Below are 19,438 nucleotides of genomic sequence, written 5' to 3'. Positions count from 1 at the left end.
TTTACCCCACTTCTTTATTTCAAGAACGAAGTCGTTTTTTTTTTAAACTCACTCAAACGGTCCTATAATACTCTCCGTCCATTTTACGTCTCTTTCATAAAAAAATACATATTCTAATAAAATTTAAGTTGAATATTTAATTTTATAATCTAATTTTGATCATTACACTAAATTAAATTGTGTTGTAAATATATATATATACTTCCCTATATATGTGGTCCTATTCCGATACAAACTATTAAAATACAAACTAATAAAAACCAATGCCGTTAAGTAAAATGGTAGGAGTTTTGGGACCGGGGATGAACCCCGAGATAAGCCTGGGGGCCCTGGACGGGGTCTAAGGGGGCCTAGTAGGAGGCGGGGCCTAGTGGGACCATGTTGGGGCCAAGTTTTGGCTCTTAAGGTTGTCTGGAGCCTGTCCAGGGCCCGTGCGGAGCTTGGCCGAGGCCCTAAAGCCCGCGGTGGATTGAGTGGTGGCGAGGGTGGGCCCTAGGTGGGTGATGACATATAGGGGTGGGTGATGTCATCTAGGTGTAGTTTCACCTGGTTTGTATTTTAGCTGGTATTTGAGTAATTGCCTATATATATATACTGTCAAACATTATAAGTTTTATTATAATACCATCTTAAGAAAAAACATTCAAAAAATTACTTTGAAAAAAGAGAGTTACAAGTATTGTGAGACAATTTTTTAAAAAGCCATGTAAACTAGAACAGAATAAATACTGCAATTTTAAATTGATGTCTGAAATTGTCCAATAATGACATGCAAGGTTTTATGATACTCTCTCCGTCCCAGCAGGTTATTTATATTCATTGTTTGCACTCATTTTGAGGCTCCTATAAAGTATAGTTCCTTAATATTTTTTAATTATTTTTCAAGAATAAAAGTTTAAACGTTACACTTTTATACATGTGGTTTGTCCATTCCTTCTAGTTGCTTTTCAGTACCAGCCGAAACGAACACTCTTTATTATTCTTTGCGCTTCTCCTTTAATTCTCTATAGAACTATAGTTAAGACATGTAATAGTTTTTCTCTCATGTTCATTGATTATCAATTATTTTTTTAGTGAGGTGTACTGAATTCTAATAAGTTTTAAGCTCAATTTCAAGATCATTCAACTTAGATCTAAATGATTCCTCAATCTCTTCATTACACTCAACCTTATTCTCAATATATTATTTTCTTTTTTTAAGGCTAGTGATTGTTAAAAGTAATGTTAAAGTTATTTTTGTTTAATATATCTGTTGGGGTGCCCAGCATCTCCCCAACTCGAACCGTGGCGCTGGCTACTGCAATATAAAAACTATAGCTGTGACGTCTTCAACAAGTAGCTGCTTTTGGTGTAGTGGTTTGCGCTAGGGTCCTCAAAATATCATCATTGTAATCATTACAATGAGTGTGTACTTGATCATAGAGCATTTAAATTCAAGATATGTATAATTCACATGCATTTATTGTATACAACTCATATAAAAACATATTATCATAATACACAATCAAGCATGAGTCCAAATACATGTGCTGTTAACATTATGTATTTTTGGATACATATATTATTAAAAAATAGATCATGTATATATATATACACACACACATATATATATGTATAACATAACACTTCTTGATTCATATCAGTGATTAGTATATCTTCATTCTTATATACAATACTCGAGCGATAGTAATGTGTTTAATATTTTGTGATGAAGAAACACGCGAGCTTGAAAGAAAACCCGCATATGGAAAGTGTCCACATTGTGGTGGAAAAGTAGAGATTTTAGATGTGGAGACCAAAAGTCGTTGCTGTTTTTTGTTTCCCGTGTGTTTTGAGATCAAGCGCAAGTTCCGTTGTACTATTTGTTCCAAGCGTCTTGTTCTTAAATACTACTAAAAATATACATATTTCATAATCAGTATGAAGTTGTTGGTTATTTTTTAGTCGTCAAATAATAGTTGTTTTCTTATATTAGATATAAAAATTACTCTGTTATCGGATTTGTTCAAAATCAACTCAAGCTATGATAGTATATGCATCAACATGTATCAAGTATCAACATACAACGACTCATCGAAGAACGTGTTTATAACACGTACATATGTTAATAATTTTTTTAATATAGTTGATGTACGAGACTTGTGTTATCATATTATTTGATAGTCAAATGATGTTTTAATCGTTTGGAGCTAATTCCCATATATTCAAAATAATCACATACTTACAATATATCGTCTCAATTTTTTCTATTTTATCATAATCGTGATGTGGATGGTGATGATAATTAGTCAAATAAAGATATAATTAAATAAAAATGAAAAGTATGCATGGGTATCTCATTTGCAGACCGGGGTATGTTGCAAACACGAATTTCATTAATCAGAAATTTCATAACATAAACATACACATTTTCCATGTAATTACTCCTTAATTAAAGAGCCCGTGGTCACCATTATTAAATTCCATCTTTACACATCCATACAAAGTGCAAGTTAAAAGCAGGGCACCAAAATTCCAAACAATTAGCAGTTAAAAAAGGAAAAATCATAAACACAGGCCAAACGGTTGTTTATAAAAAAGCTTATTTGTAAACTTCCCCGCAGTTTCCTCTACAATTTCCACTCCACTCTGGTTCTCTCAAAGCACTTAATACACACCCTCCCTTTCAAGGTACGCACGCGTTACATCCACACACACACACAGCTTCTTCACACACCACATCGTACTCGAAATGTAAACGAATTTCAGATTTTCATTCGGTTATTTTATTAGTTTTTGAATTCGGAATCTGAATAAGATAATATGAAACCCTAGCTCTTGTTGCGCATTGATTAGAGATGAGTTTTGTGTAGGAATGTATTAGAAGGATTCGTTTTGTGATTGTTTGTGTTTGTGAGCGTCATCTTTCCTGCGGTAACACAGAAATGAGTGAAGAGGAGAAACCGTCGCCGTATAGGCGACATGATAATGATCTGGAGGCCGGCATTAATGAGTTCGAGGAGGAAGAGGATTCAGGACCTTTCGATATTTTGCGAACCAAGAGCGCCTCCGTTGATCGACTCAAACGATGGAGAGTAAGTTCTGTACATTTACGTTTCGAGTGAGTTTGTGAATTGTGATTTGTTTCGTGATTGTGATTGTTTATTGTTGTTTCGGCATGTATATATGTACAATGCATAGTCGTGAGATGATTTGCCTAGAGTACTGCTGAATTTCTGAACATGTGTTATGCTTTGTCTAATGCACATGAATTTTCGTAGTGTAGTGTATTTCTGTATTGCATTGTTATGAATTGAACTGTATTACAGCTTAATTGAAGATGAAACCAAGTAATATTATTCGTGTATTATCGTATATTTATTACTTCCATGATATTATTGAATGAGTACTGTATCGTTGTTGCTGATAAAAATATAACAATATTGTTGCAATATTTACCGCGACAACCTATTGGTGATATATAGGTTTCCAGAGCATGTGTTGCTGCATTGTTTGCCAACTAGTTGATAATCTAATTTATCATGATGAAACTGAATGAAGGCGGCACGAGACTAAATCAGTAAAGAGGACATAACAATTGGTTGATAGACCTCAATATATAATTATTTATAAAAAACGTAATTGTGCGCTTATATGTACCTGTATCTGTTCTTTACTAAATTAAGCCAGCATGATAGGAAACCATTGTTTTTGTATAAACTTTAGCTGAGTGGCATGACTAGATTATATGTCATTTACATTTAATATCACATCTTATTTGAAAAGATCGCTAATGCTTGAAGCAACTGGTTCCATCTTTTTCAGCAAGCGGCACTTGTGCTAAATGCTTCTCGTAGATTTAGGTACACATTGGATCTGAAAAAGGAAGAGGAAAAGAAGCAGGTTATAACAAAAATCAGAACACATGCACAAGTCATACGGGTAAGATATAATTTATACTGTACATGTAGCTTGTACATAGACTGTAATCTTTCTGTTATTCACGAGTCCCTGATGTTTTACGTACTTTTTTAGGCTGCCTACCTTTTCCAAGCAGCCGGGAAGCAAGAATTGGGCAGTATGTATCTTCTTGCAGCATGTCAACTACTCTTATCAGTAACTTATTGTTTTTGTATTTTTACTTTGAGTGGGTATTTGATGTCGTGTTTTTTGTGCATAAGCACAATGATAAAATTAATAGAAATGTAACATACTAAATGGTGGTGAATGTTGTATTTGATTATTACAATGTTATATGCTTTCTCCCGTGGTTTGTAAGATGTCTAAGATGTATGATATGAACAGTACCTGCTTACTTGAATTTTAAGACTATATACAATTTCTTGATGACATTGCTGATCTCTATTAAAACATTCTGCTAGTTCTATAATCTATTTACATGCTTTATCACAGAGAAGTTTTCGTTATGCCTAGTTGAATAATTTTTTACCACGTACTTGTTACGTACCTCACGGCTCCAGTGATTCATAGGCGTTTCAGTAAATCATGCTTTTATTTGTGGGATAAACTGACATGAACCTTTTAATTACTTGCAAGTAAATTTCAATGACTATCGAAAGCTATTAGTATGTTAAATTGAGTATCTCTCGGTTCCATGCTTACAGTTTCTGCCAGTATCCTTATGTTCACTAGAAGAAATCTGTTTACTAGGTTTTTATTTTGAGTTTAGCTTTTTTTCTAGGTTATGATGAACAGAAGTACTGATCTCTAAAGAGGGATGTACAACCTCTCATAGATTAAATTTTTGACTATGTAGTCGTATTAAATTTCAAGTACAAGTCTGGTTTACTTCTTATCAAACAAAGCACACAGGTAACACATGCTTGTCACTATATTAATATATTTCTCAAATAGTTGACTTCATATATTCTTTATCAGCTGCCCCGAAGTTGCCAGTAACTACAGTCCCTTCTGGTGATCATGGTAGTAAACCGGAGCAACTCGCGTCAATGACAAGGAATCATGATTTCTCTGCTTTGCAAAATTATGGCGGGGCAAGTCTATCGTTGTTGATCACATCTCCTGATTTTGTTAAAACTCCGAATGTTGCCCAGTTATTATTCTTATCTATTAGGCGTTCTATATTTTTCCCCTAATATGTTTTTTTGGTATTTGGATTAGGTAAATGGACTGGCTGACACGTTGAAGACAAGTTTAGATAAAGGTATCAATGGGAATGAGGCTGATATTTTGGAGCGGAAGGATGTATATGGATCAAATACGTATCCGAGGAAAAAAGGGCGAAGCTTTTGGGTATATGTTGTTTACGTTATTAATTGAGTCAATGTATAAGTAATTGATTGTAAATCTATTTTTTCTGTGATAATTTATATGATGTTAAAATTTGCTTTGTATCATAACATACCTGATTTCTAATTTGTCGTTTTTTTACAGAGATTTCTCTTGGATGCATGTCGCGATACTACTTTAATAATTCTGATGGTAGCTGCAGCTGCTTCTTTGGTCCTGGGCATAAAGACGGAGGTGAGTTTAATGTGGTGGTATTATATTCTGTTATAGAACATGAGAACAAGATAGCAGATGCTGATATTAAATAGCTCTCTTAATTTGTTCCACCAAAGGCTGATGAATGTCATTATACACGTAAGCCCGATGTTTTTGTGAAATGCATTGTCATTGTCATAGGTCAAATAGAGGGACATATTCAGATATCGAAGGAAGGAGTCCCTATCCCCTACATATTCAATAAAGTTCTGGCATTTGTTACTTTGTTTACTGAGATAGAAGAAACAAAACTTCAGAATGAAGTATATATATATATATATATATATATATATATATATATATATATATATATATATATATATATATATATTTGTGCTATTTGACGCATGCTGGGGGTGTTAACTTGTCTGATGTGTTTCTTGGGGATCTGTATAGTTTTTTTTTTTTTTTTTGACAATGCAGGCTTATATGCCTTACAAATTAGTATCTGTTCTAACACTTTTCAGATGAGCCAGAGTCGAACCCGGGTCTCCGGGGACAACAAAGGATAAACCCACCACTTGGGCTATCCAATCGTGCTTATATTACCTGTATATAGTCCTTCTTAGATTGTTTAAAAAGCTTATATTACCTGTTCTTTTAGGGTTTATCTGAAGGTTGGTATGATGGTGGTAGCATTGCCTTAGCGGTCGTAATTGTTGTTGTTGTCACAGGTATTGTTTACCTTACTAATATTGAAATTGTGATTTCCTATAATTTAATAGTGGGTAATTATTTTATTAAGTTATTTTAGCTGTTTTCTTTCAAGTATATTGCCTGCTAGAATGCCAGTATTGTTAACATGGATGATATATGGGGGATTGTGTATTTTTAAACACAATGAATCATTAATCAAAGTGTTAGGCGCTACAAGTTTTAGTGTTTCATTGATGTTAGTTGCATAGTGAGCTTAGCAAGCTTAAACACACGGGGTCTATATTCCGCGTTCTTTGCATTGGTTTTTTCTTTAAAGTGATTTGTATCTTCTCCCCTCCATCTTTTATGACGGGGCTTCTTCTTTTTATGTATTACCGAGTTCAAATTCGTCATTTTTTTTTGTACTCCTTCCATATATTTCTTGAACTATGTTAAGATTTTCGGGCAGTATTAACAGAGTACTGGGTAACTAACCATTAGAACCAAGTTACCAAGTGTAGTCAAATATATTAATATTCTCCTGTAATTCTCCAGTTGAAAATGTCTGCATGAACTAGTGATTGTACTTGTCCAAAGTTTGCTTAATTCACATTTCTCTCTTTGTCCACAAACACAGCTCTGTATTGTATTCACTTGTTCTATTAGTCGTAGACCTCATCTTGATTACATATCTAATTTGATTGCTTTTAACTTTCTGTAGCTCTCAGTGACTATAAACAGTCTCTTCAATTTCAAAATCTAAACGAGGAGAAGCAAAATATACATTTGGAGGTGAGACTTGTAGTAGTAGATGTTGCTTTGAGTCTTGTAGTAGTCCTGCATGTATTAATAATTAATAATAATGATAATATGTGCAGGTTACTAGAGGTGGTAGAAGAGTAGAGATATCAATATTTGATATTGTTGTTGGTGATGTTTTACCTCTAAAAATTGGTGATCAGGTAATTGGATGAACTTTTGTTGCTTCGAGTCGTTGAGGAATTGGTTTGACTCTGTATTTACAAATTCTATATTTAATTACAGGTCCCTGCTGACGGTGTTCTAATATCTGGGCAGTCCCTTGCAATTGATGAGTCCAGTATGACTGGGGAGAGCAAGATCGTGAGTTATGAAGCTATGCTATTACATGCAATCACATATGTATATATAAGGGATCTAAAGATCTGTCAGTCTGTCACCTAGAGGGTATGACAATTGAGCACAAAAGGGTTACTTGGGCAGATATGATAATAAAGCTCAATCTCTTGAAAGGGGCCGTCCAACAAATTTATAATCAATATCACTGATGTCAATTAATGTATCATGGTTCTTGTGGTGTCCACTTAGTCGCTTACAACTTATGTGTATTTTGTCAGGTTCAAAAGGATCATAAAGCACCGTTTCTTATGTCTGGTTGTAAGGTAGCCGATGGTTATGGGACTATGCTGGTATGTTTCCTTATACTTTCAATCTCCATGCTTATGTCATAGGTATTTCCCTCCCGGCATGTCTGTGCTCTTGGTACAACGATTTTGTTGCCATTCATGCTGTAGTTTTTGTATTTTAAGACTTAAGTTGAATGTTAAGATACTTCAAAATATTATGCAACACAATTGTGTAATATGTATGCAAAATGACAGAAGTATGTGATGAATTTGGAGATAGTGGCGGTCAATACTGAAAACTTTCTAAAGTATTGCCGACATTCTATCGTCATTAATATTATTTATTGAGCTACCAACTGCATAATTTTTGTTAAAATTTACTGACATTCATTTATTATAGGATTGTCTGATAGGGTTGATGATTAATTAAGAACTATGTAAGACTCTAGTGAGACCGGAACATGCGTATGGGGTTAGCTTAGCGATAGGTTTGTTATTATAAACATTATCGTCATTTTGGAAGGTGACATACTAATTTGATTGGGCCATGTATGTTTGTCATACAACTAGTAGTTTATAGTTGATTGCCCATCTTTATATTTAAAAGCATGAAGGACATAGGCTCTTCTACAATCTGTTCTCTTGTAATGCTTTAATCATGATGTTGGAGGTGGACCGACTGCTAATATGCTCTAACAGTCCTTTTTCTCTGATGAATAGAAAATTAAATGTAGCTAACGTTACCACAGCAGCAGTACATCTTCAATATATAAAATTCTTTGCACACAGTTATTAGGACTTCTATATGAAACTTTATACATGAAATTGCTATCTTCAGGTTACAAGTGTTGGGATTAATACTGAATGGGGATTGCTAATGGCTAGCATTTCAGAAGATAATGGCGAAGAAACCCCATTACAGGTGACTTTTTTTTGCCAATTTTTGCAGTTACTTTCTTAATTATATTGTTGTTAATACGTTTAACATCTTTGAACATAACTGGATTAATTTTATTGGATCTCCTAGGTCCGTTTGAATGGAGTTGCAACATTTATTGGTATAGTTGGCCTAATGGTGGCTGTATCTGTTCTTGTTGTTCTTCTAGCCAGGTAAGTTGCTTATAAACTGTTCTTTAAATTCTGTGTGGTCTTGCCAGACACTTATACATCTGTGTATCAATAGATATTTTACCGGGCACAGCGAGGATGAGGAAGGGAATCAAGAGTATTTTCCTGGCAAGACTAAAGCTAGTGATGCTATTGATGGAGCAATTAAAATTTTCACCGTTGCAGTACGTATTTTTCTAGATTAAAATAATTGATGTTTATGTACCTGATCTTGAGTTTTTATTCAAAATCTAAATCTATAGGTCACCATTGTTGTTGTAGCTGTTCCAGAAGGGCTTCCTTTAGCTGTCACTTTAACGTAAGTTCATTTAATTTATGTTGTTCCATTATATTTCTGTTTGATGTCACTTCTGTATGATGTGCCACAGTAGTTAATAGTGCTTGGCTAATTTTTCCCGGTTGATCCGACTTCATCTTTTTCCTTTTCTCAGGCTACTAGCATCTAAACCTCATCTGCCTGTTTATGTTTTATCTCACCAACTAATATCACTGGCATCCATTAAAAATTGTAGACATGTTTTTCAGCTTTCATGTCTTCAGGATCCAGATCAACTAAATATAACGAGATTGGGTAAATTGAGTTTTAGTTGACATAGAATGTCTTCGCATTTTGAAACTGGCAGTACTTTATTGACTAGGGTCTCCTTAACACTGTGACAAACATGATCACAGGCTTACTATATTTACTTGTCTTGTATGCTAATATCTCATCAACTATGTTCCTTATGCCTGTCCTCTATGCTTATATCGCAGGCTTGCCTATTCAATGAGAAAAATGATGGCTGACAAGGCCTTGGTAAGTATGAAATTTGTGCTTTAGCATTGATATCTACATGACACATTAAATAACAGATATCAGTTACAGATTTGTAAAACTGTCTGATATTTTTATTGTTTAATGGTATGGAGTACAGGTCAGAAGGCTTTCTGCATGTGAAACAATGGGTTCTGCTACCACCATTTGCAGTGACAAAACAGGAACTTTGACGCTAAATTTGGTGCGCTCTTCTGTTATCATTTGAATATGTTTGTTGCTTTAATATGCATTTAGATTTTAGACCTAGAGATACTGAATGGAGGGGAAAGATTCCCAAAACAATGATATAGGAAGAGGAAGCTATTTAAAAAAACATGAGCATTGATGAAGTGAATTCACTGTAATTTAGGTTTTGATGCTGAATAAGTTATGTTAAACTAGCCAACATTTCCATTTCGCTACATATTTCATTCTTATAATGAGCAACAGTAAGACACTGTTTATATTTTTTGTTCATAGTTCTCTTTTATATCTGCAATATTGGATTTACGCATCATTTTACATTGAATGGCTACGAGTCCTTGTGCTAAGACTTGATTACTCTTAGATCTCAAGATCAGTAGCCATTATGTGTTTATTTTGGCAAGGTTCTTATTTGACAAACTTACTATGTTTTTTCTTCCTTTTTACAGATGACAGTTGTTGATGCTTACATATGTGGGAAGAAATTTGATCCTTCCGAAAATCAGTCAGTGTTACCTCCTAAAGTTGCATCACTCCTAATTGAAGGCATAGCACAGAATACAACCGGCAGTGTGTTTAAGTCCGAGGTAATAATTAGGACGTATCTACTTCCTATATTCAAATATAATATTAATAATTCTTATGCAATTTCTATATTTCGAATCATGAATATGTTTATGGTTAAGTAGTACTGCAGTTCTTCACTTTTTTTTGCACATTGGTATAGATGTGTAATTAATCTGGTTTGTTTTTTACTCATTTTCCAGCTATTTTCTAATTTGATGTCCTCATAGTTTATTTTGAAATGATGAACAATTATTTCTAAGAGATGCACAACATCCCCCCCCCCCCCACACACACACAAATTAAACGGACCAGCCTTCTAGGTTGCTGAGAGATGTTAAAAAGTATGGCCCCTGTCAGGCCGGGCTTTATCTAGGTCTTAGATAGCCCGGGCTTACGTAAAACGTGCCAGACTGGGCTTTATTAAATTATTTTACGGGCGGGAAATTCATATAAAAGAGCCGGTACTAATTTTTAAATAACCTAAAAGTTGATGTTCTTGCGTTTTTTGTACATGCTTTTCTGGTCTTGTAAAAGTCTGGCTATAGTTATTTAATCCGAATTTAATAAGTTGTAACATGACTCTGTAGAACTTTTTAATTTGACTTCTGATTTATTGACTTTAAACAAAACTACGTAGGACTAATTTTTGAGTTTCCTATGGTCTATCGTTGACAGGATGGCGAGGTGGAGGTTTCTGGATCACCAACTGAGAAAGCCATTCTTCAGTGGGGGGTCAACGTAGGTTTCCCAACTACCCCCCACTACAGTTGCTAAAATTTATAAAAGAATATAAGTCCTTATTCTCTGTATCTTTTGTTTCTTTTTTGCAGCTAGGAATGGCTTTTGATGATGTCAGATCAGGTTCTTCTATTATTCATGCTTTTCCATTCAACTCAGAGAAAAAGCGCGGGGGTGTAGCGGTACAGCTGGTGAGAGTAATACATAATTTAGTTTTTTGGATTTAGGCCATAGGTTTTGTATATGTTCAAATGGCAATTAGATGTGATAGAGCAACTTTTTGATAGACTGGAAACATTTATATACTTTATATTCCTATCTAGGGCAATTGTTCTTTCCGGTGGATTGATGCACCCTTATAGTTGCTTTGCTAGTTTTTATTGTTGTGGTACATGGTTATGCAAGCTGAGGCTCAAAGTGAACATAGACCCTTCCCGACTTTATATTTTTTTATTGGTGTTCTGAATCAAATGTCACATTTAAGTCTTCTATAGAGTTTCTCGAACAAGACACCTTAAGATTTCATCATTAATCCTCTACCAACAACTCAATCCTTACCTTTCCATTCTTGATTATGTTTACAGACAGATTCTAATGTTCATCTGCACTGGAAAGGTGCTGCGGAGATAGTTTTAGCCTGCTGCTCAAGCTACATCAATGTCGATGAGGGCTTGGTGCCAATTGAGGAAGATCAGGTCTGAGTGGTCATTTCAGGACACTAACCTCATTAATTATGTACATATTAAATTATAAATCATTTCCAAGCATGGGAGGTGACTTTTGTATAGTCTAGTTATGATATGCCATGCAGGTGTGGAGAAAAAAATTAATTACTTAGATGATGATTGTTTTGTACATTATAACACAAGTGTATTTGTAGTTAAAAAAGGTATAATACCTAATTAGAACATTCTAGAATACAGATTTATGGTAATGCTTATGTATCAGGAACGTAGAACCTTGGATTGTACTTATTCTCCAAATTTAGGGATTTATATAAAAGCAATTGCTCTCTTTTTTTATTTAAGAAAGTTGAATTATATTATTTTATAGTATATTAATGAAACAGAAACTTTGGGGAAATTCAATTTGGCCTAGAGAGAGTATATAAGTATATGGTATTCCTTATCTTTTCTGGCCTCAGCTATCAAAGTAGAATACACCTGAATTGTGCGAGTTATAGGCCCTCATGGTGAAGAATCACCACTGTTTGTGCTCAGTTGTATAATCAGATATATTTTATGTTGATCAAGAGCTCTACAGTAAAATGCGACTCACATGTGTCTTCTTTATGAAATTTAATGCATAATATGAATTTTTGGCAGTGCTGAAAATGCATGTTATATCAATGGATAACTTTATTTCGAATAATTTGTGCTTCATATCTTTTTTTTATAATCACAAGATATTCGTGTGTGCACTTACTATGTGGTAACTAGTTATATTGACTGCTGCAGACTCTCTTATATATCCAACAATTTTGCAGAGAATGTTGTTTAAAAAAGCCATCGAAGATATGGCTGCAGGAAGTCTGCGTTGTGTTGCCCTTGCTTACAAAAAATGTGGCAGAGATACTGTACCAGATAATGAAGAGGAGCTGGCTCATTGGCAATTGCCAGAGGATGACCTCGTCTTGCTTGCTATTGTAGGACTGAAGGTCTGATTTGTTTTGCACATTATAACTTCTCGGAATAGATCATTTAACCTAATTTTAACATATGTTGCTTGGACTCTGGTATAGAATGTTGGATTCTAAAATCTTAAAACTGGGGATACAGGGACGGGGTCACACTTTAAATACTTATTGAACAAGTATGTTATATAAAATTTATGCAGAAAAGAACAACAATAAAATGAGATTAAATATGACTTTTTGACTTTGCAAATCAGGCTCTTTTTTTATGCTCTTCTTCATTGATTATCATTCCTCCTTCCTTTCTCATCTTTTATGTTTCACATCTCAACTTCATGTCACAAGTGGTCTTTCCATCTGTCACTCTACATCAAAAGTGTAGGAATTTTGAGAAATAGATGTTACAGTCATTTCATGCTTTTGCAAGTCTAGGTATAGATCCTTCAACCCGCTTTGCCATACAGTTTTAGCTAAAAACTATAACGCTCTGTTGTAGCTAATGACATCATATACATACCCGTCCATACAGTGTAGATTCTGGGGATTTTTCTTTTTAATATATTGATATTAATAACGAGCTACACTCGTAAAATATCCTTGTACTTGGGATTCATGGCACAAAATTTTGCTTATCTATGTTGTTTGCCATTTATACTCATATTGAAAGAATACACAATAAATGCAACAGAATATAAGTATTGCTCTAACTAATGCAGTCCATATTATAGTTTAAAAATTCATTTGTTTAAATTCGACCTGGATAGCTTTAGATGCAAATGTGTTCTATTTATTATTTAATTTGCTCAGCTGGTTTATTCCACCATTTTTCATTTGTTACCTTGCACTCATCTACATCTTTAGTGTACATGCACGAGGTATTTTTTGCTCGCACCTTTAACAAGTCACATAATATGATAATAATTATACTAAGAAATTTGAGGGAGTAGTTCTTTATTCAATACTTCGACTTGTGAATCTTTCTACGGTTTGCAACATTATCCTTTTAAGACATTTTCATTATTTTAAGAAGAGGTCACAAAAATCAAAGGAAAATTTGTTATGTTTGTGTTTAATCATGTATGGATTATATATTTTATAATTTCTTGTTTTTTTCAAGAAATTGGTTCGGTGGTAATTTGGGTAAACCAACCTGGTCGATTCATGAGTGTTTATAACAACATGTGTACTGGATGCAGGATCCTTGCCGCCCTAGTGTTAAAGTTGCTGTTCAACTTTGCATTGATGCTGGCGTCAAGGTACATGTGGTGTCTTTGTGATTTGCCACTTCTTTGTTTTGAATTGTCTGTGCTGATCAGATCCTAAATCTGCAGTTGAGGGTTATTTTTTATGTTTAAAACAGACATAGCTGTTTAAATATTCTGTCATTATATTCTTCTAGGAGTTATGGGTGGGAACTACTTGCTTACCCTATGCTTCATCTTATTAAGTCCTCATGTTCCTTTTCACATGACAACTTGATCTGGGGATCTGGGGATCCACACAGGTGAGAATGGTCACCGGTGACAATCTTCAAACTGCAAGAGCAATTGCTTTGGAATGTGGCATACTTCAGTCAGATGAGGATGCTACTGTACCTAATATCATAGAGGGGAAGACATTTCGTGAATACTCAGAAGCTGATAGGCTTATAGCTGCTGAGAAGATATCTGTATGAGTTCTCTTTTAATGCAAGTTTTAGCTCATGGTGGTTTTAATTTCTGTAAGCTGATAATTAGTTTCTGGTATATAGGTGATGGGAAGGTCGTCCCCAAATGATAAACTGTTGCTTGTGCAAGCTTTGAGAAAGAATGGACATGTTGTTGCCGTAACTGGGGACGGCACTAATGATGCACCTGCTTTACATGAGGTCTGGACCGTCGGGTTTATGGAGTGAATTATCAGTTCACTTTGATCTCCTAAAGATATATCTGATTTATCTCAAAGTTATAAGACTGTCTCTTTTCTTAGCAGTTATTTATTATTTATTTATTTTAAATTACGTAGGCTGATATTGGTCTTGCCATGGGAATCCAAGGAACTGAGGTTGCAAAAGAAAGCTCCGATATTATTATATTGGATGACAATTTTGCTTCAGTTGTAAAGGTTGGTCTTTGTTATGTCAATTTCTGTTGCTTAAAATTGTTTTACATAAGAATAAGTGAAAAAGATTGTTACTGGAATTATTGATAAGATGTGCCTCTCTTGAGCTTTGGTGTTTAGTCCCTAACCAAGAGTAGTAATGCATGTCCTCTAAACTAACATTAGTTGAGAAACGTTGGCCACAATGATAAGTATTTTTGTTTATTATATTCTTTGGTACTCCATTATCTTTTTCTTGCCGATTAGGCTAGGTCCGAATTGAATGAAAATTTGAGGTTCTGAGTCGTCTAGTTAACATTTGGTGCTTGGGTGGTGACTGTTCGGTTGTTCCTCCTTTCTCCAGTTTGATCTCCTGATAATGGATCTAGATTGTATAAAATGTGTCAAGGTGTCGTCGATCACTGAATCTGTATATGATTGCTTTACAAAATTACCAATGGGCTACCTGATAATGCAGGTTGTTCGATGGGGCCGATCTGTCTATGCTAATATACAAAAGTTCATACAGTTCCAGTTGACAGTAAATGTTGCTGCTCTTGTGATAAATGTTGTTGCCGCCGTTTCTGATGGAGATGTACCACTTAATGCTGTGCAGGTTTGTTTCTCGCCCCCCCCTCCCTCCCTCCCTCTCTCTCTCTCTCTTTATGGGCACGTGCATACATGGATATGACTGTACTTAAATTATCTGTCAGCTTCTATGGGTGAATCTTATTATGGATACTCTTGGAGCACTTGCTCTGGCTACTGAACCACCAACAGACCACCTCATGAAAAGATCTCCTGTCGGTCGAAGGTTAGGCTTCTCTAGACATTTGAATATTTTGATATTACGCAGAACCTCGTTATTTTTAAAATAGATTTTGATCAAATACTTTTTTCAACTCGTGCTTCTACATAATCATGTTTCAAGATTTTTAATCTCTTGAAATATACTGCATTGATTACTTCTATCTTGTTCCCTCCAACAGAGAACCTCTAATAACGAATATTATGTGGAGAAATTTGCTTGTCCAGGTATTATATTTATTCATCTGTCTCTGTGCCACCTATTATTTGTCATCTATCTATAGTATGTATTATATACTTATATATAATAAGCGTAAGGGAGATAATTTGGTCGCATGGTCCTATGATCCAAAAACTTATCATCCGTTGGATCGTATGTTGAACAAATAAGCACCGTTAGATTAGAACAAAATTAAATTATGTTCTATAAGGAAACTGATATCTACTTGGCATGTTTATAATTCCTTTTCCGAATCCAAAACAAATTCTGTCTTTCATGTGTTTTTGGTTTTTTTAATCCAAAATAAATATTTCCTACAAATTTTAATTATAGAATCGTATAAATCACACCGTCAAAAAATTATTTTTATTCATCGGATCCTATATTGAACAAATAAGCACCGTTAGATTAGAACAAAATTAAATTCTGTTTCATAAGACAACTGATATCTACTTGCATGTTTATAATTTCTTTTCTGAATCCAAAACAAATTCTGTATTTCACGTGTTCATGATTTTTTTTAATCCAAAATAAATATTTTCTACCAATTTTATCTGTAGAATCATATAAATCGCACCGTCACAAAATTATTTTTATCTAATATATTTCAAAATTAATAAGCCCGATTTATGTGAGGAACGAATACAAAAACTTTTTTTTAATCCAAAGCAAATTCTACCATCTTATTGCATGTTTATGATTCATCTTCTTAATTCAAAACAAATCGTGTTTATCAATTTTAATCTCGAACCATAAAAATTTTTAGAAAAATATTTAAATCACATTATAATAATTTTAATATAAAATACATTTATAAATATAATCTAATAGGAGTTGGCGTCACATATTCTACTTAAAATAATTTAAAATTTGATAGAAAGAATTTAATACGTTGGCATGATACATACAATTTTAATTTATTATTTATAAATTAAATTTTTTCACACCATTTAAAATATATTTAAAAAGTTTATAAATAATTAAAAAGCTCCCGTGCCTTGCACGAGCTATAAGCTAGTACACTATTAAAGCGAAATATTAAATAGTTTTGGTCGTTCGGTGGGTGTTCGGTATTTGGGTCAATTGACGGGCCTCTTTATTTTAATACATATTTTAATGGGCCTACTATACTATAATCAGAACATATCTGAACATTATAATTTAACCACATCACTTGTGCCTATTTGTATTTAATCTTTATCGATTTTAATGAGCCCAGTTTTTAAAAAACTTATTTTAATGAGAAAAATGTATAAACTTAAACACATCAATAAGTTTATTTATTTATATCTATTGTAAAAGATCATCTTAATAAATATTGATTATTATCTATTAAGTATTAAATATACTTTAACGGGCATAATTATTAAAAATATCTTTTAAGACATCAACAAGCATACTTATTTAGATCTAATTTAAAAGGTCACCTGTAAAAAATAAAAATAGAAATTAAAATATCAAATTTTAAAATCTATATTGAATTATTGAATTGAAATATTAGATTTTTTTAATAAATATTAAAAATCACCCTGCATCGCATGGGATATAAGCTAGTTCTTATATATTGCTAAACACATTAAATAATATTATAATATTATAATTATAATTTTTTGTTTGCTGTTTGTTAATTTGAATTTACAGGCTTTCTATCAAGTCTGCGTCCTGCTTGTCCTTAATTTTCATGGCAAAAGTATTCTGAACCTGGAGCATGAAAAAAAGGAACATGCTGAGAAAGTGAAAAATACATTGATTTTCAATGCTTTTGTTCTGTCTCAGGCAAGTGAAAGAGAACAGTCCATTTTCGCATAAGCATGCAGATAATATGTGTTTGTCAGTGTAGTGAGTCGTTTCTGTTTTCTGTTGCGACTAGTTGTTTCTTTCCCTGACTTCTATTTTTTGATTTATCTGACTATGATCTGTTTGAATGAAAAATATACTTCTTGTTGCTTTATTTAACCTATTTAGGCTTTCAAATTTATAATCCATAATCATATTTAATATTATGATGATTACTACACTGACAAACACAGATCAAAATTACTGGCTCTATATGCTACTGTAACTTCAAATGATTTATATCAATTCTGAATTGCATGTACATGAATAGAAAAATTCAAGCGTGAGTAGATCTCTAATTACAGTATGTAATGAGCTGTTACCCGAGTGTGGCAAGGCCTGACATTAAATTTTTGTAATGCTGATGTGTTGACTTCTGTTTAAGTGATGTTTCTCAGTGCGAGGAAGAGATGGAGTTAACATAGTTCTTGTCTTCACAGCCTTTTCTGTCTCATGTATATAGTCTAACAGAAGATCATGTCATTGCAGATATTTAATGAATTCAATGCACGCAAGCCTGACGAGATGAATGTATTCAAAGGTGTTACCAAGAATCGTTTATTCATGGGGATTGTGGGAATAACTCTAGTTCTTCAGGTGAATTTACAACTGTCTGCCTTGTTTTGCGGTGATTGTTGGAGTGCTCTGTAAAAAAAAGGGCAGAATTTCCATTGACTTGTATCTTGTTCTTTTTTTTTTTTATCATTCAGGTCATTATCATAATGTTTCTCGGGAAATTTACTACAACAGTTAGGCTTAGCTGGAAGTTGTGGCTCGTCTCTATAATCATCGGCTTTATCAGGTCAGAATATGTTGATTTCAAAATTATATTGTATACATGTAAGTTTATTGTTTTGTGATTGTTGGCAAGCATCAGCCTGACATGGTTCCTTTGTAATGAGCAAGGATAATGAATATATAATATGCTTGAATTACAAAATCTGATTTCTATATATGTTCTTAGCACAAGTGATACACTCGCTGTACAAGTAGTAGGGAGTGGACTGGCAATTCACAAGTAGAAGGAACATTGTCAAATACTATATATATATCATCAAATAAACATTATGCATGTAATAGATAGCATATAGTGTCCGTTCCCTGGCTTAAAGATACATGCCTTTTAAACAATCTCATACATTTTTCTCTGTGTAATTTCTTATATCTAGTTGGCCACTTGCTGCCATTGGAAAGCTGATACCAGTTCCAGATAAACCTTTGAGTTCGTTCTTCACCAGAAAATTGTTACGTAGAAGAACTTCAAGAGGTGCAATCTCAATGCTCCTATGTTATCATTACTCCTAGATATGGACAAGAAATTGTAGCTCAAATTTACAGTTTCATTTCCCAGGATCTGCAGGTTGAAAGGGTAGGAAGCTGAAATGGACATGCTTCTGAGTTATTTTATTTTTGCACATCCACTGACCACGTATACAGCTGTTGATAGAAGTAGTGATGTCATATACAACTTCTTATGCTAGCATTGTTAACTTACACGACACACGAGGGTTTTGCCAGGCAATTGTCAATATCTGAAATTATTAGTTGCTCTTGAATTCTTTTTTCTTTTGGGGGCATTGGTATTGAGCTGAAACTGGTTCCCACTGTCAGTGACTCTGTGCAAACAATCAAGTTGAGACTGAAAGTAATAGTATGAGCTTCTACACCAAGTTGGGTGCAACTTAGCTGATTACTTTTTGACTTCTGTTTTTAACTATTTTTCCTTTTTTGACATCTTATACCGGCATTACCGGCATACTGAACTCATCTGCGATTTGGTCTAACATGTACTTTTCCCAACATTACAAGTGTAGTAGCAGTCTGGCAGATACATTTTCAAACATGGCTAGTGGTTTGTGTTCTAAAGAACATGGCATGCGAATTTCTCTTCCCTTTCATATGAA

General features: G+C 33.9%; 2 protein-coding genes across 4 annotated transcripts; both read left to right on the top strand.

Annotated features, from left to right (window-relative positions):
- The first annotated feature begins 1,689 nt into the window (after positions 1-1,689).
- LOC108217313 (uncharacterized) lies at positions 1,690-1,896 on the top strand. The gene has a single exon (XM_017390149.1). The coding sequence runs from the start codon at positions 1,690-1,692 to the stop codon at positions 1,894-1,896; it is 207 nt and encodes a 68-aa protein (XP_017245638.1).
- Positions 1,897-2,527: 631 nt separating this feature from the next.
- Positions 2,528-19,227, top strand: LOC108218986 (calcium-transporting ATPase 9, plasma membrane-type). Of its 3 annotated transcripts, none has more exons than XM_017392197.2 (35): positions 2,528-2,670; positions 2,923-3,074; positions 3,805-3,921; positions 4,015-4,057; positions 4,879-4,994; positions 5,122-5,253; positions 5,395-5,484; positions 6,110-6,179; positions 6,863-6,933; positions 7,020-7,103; positions 7,186-7,263; positions 7,518-7,589; positions 8,365-8,448; positions 8,554-8,636; positions 8,710-8,818; positions 8,897-8,952; positions 9,408-9,450; positions 9,569-9,652; positions 10,104-10,241; positions 10,897-10,959; positions 11,052-11,150; positions 11,544-11,654; positions 12,446-12,616; positions 13,789-13,848; positions 14,097-14,261; positions 14,343-14,459; positions 14,597-14,695; positions 15,150-15,287; positions 15,385-15,485; positions 15,661-15,706; positions 17,340-17,474; positions 18,024-18,131; positions 18,245-18,336; positions 18,704-18,801; positions 18,886-19,227. In XM_017392197.2, the coding sequence occupies exons 2-35, from the start codon at positions 2,925-2,927 to the stop codon at positions 18,897-18,899; spliced, it is 3,237 nt and encodes a 1,078-aa protein (XP_017247686.1). In that variant the 5' UTR covers positions 2,528-2,670; positions 2,923-2,924; the 3' UTR covers positions 18,900-19,227. The 3 variants fall into 3 exon arrangements, with proteins under 3 accessions (XP_017247686.1, XP_017247685.1, XP_017247687.1); XM_017392196.2 differs by having other exon boundaries at positions 2,532-2,670; positions 2,853-3,074; XM_017392198.2 differs by lacking the exons at positions 2,528-2,670; positions 2,923-3,074; positions 3,805-3,921; ... (1 more) ...; positions 4,879-4,994; positions 6,110-6,179.
- Positions 19,228-19,438: the final 211 nt, after the last annotated feature.

This window comes from Daucus carota, chromosome 4 (genome assembly GCF_001625215.2).
Source record: "Daucus carota subsp. sativus chromosome 4, DH1 v3.0, whole genome shotgun sequence".
Taxonomy (NCBI): domain Eukaryota; kingdom Viridiplantae; phylum Streptophyta; class Magnoliopsida; order Apiales; family Apiaceae; genus Daucus; species Daucus carota.
The sequence above is the reverse complement of the archived record's forward strand: the minus strand, read 5'-3'. Positions and strand labels throughout refer to the sequence as shown.

What these genes read in the sequence shown, in the direction of transcription:
- LOC108217313 (XM_017390149.1), top strand. Translation starts at nt 1,690, where the DNA reads ATGTGTTTAATATTTTGTGATGAAGAAACACGCGAGCTTGAAAGAAAA.
- LOC108218986 (XM_017392197.2), top strand. Translation starts at nt 2,925, where the DNA reads ATGAGTGAAGAGGAGAAACCGTCGCCGTATAGGCGACATGATAATGAT. An exon ending in TGATGGCTGACAAGGCCTTG is followed by an intron (nt 9,451 to 9,568) that starts GTAAGTATGAAA and finishes TATGGAGTACAG; the next exon opens with GTCAGAAGGCTTTCTGCATG. An exon ending in TACCACTTAATGCTGTGCAG is followed by an intron (nt 15,288 to 15,384) that starts GTTTGTTTCTCG and finishes ATTATCTGTCAG; the next exon opens with CTTCTATGGGTGAATCTTAT.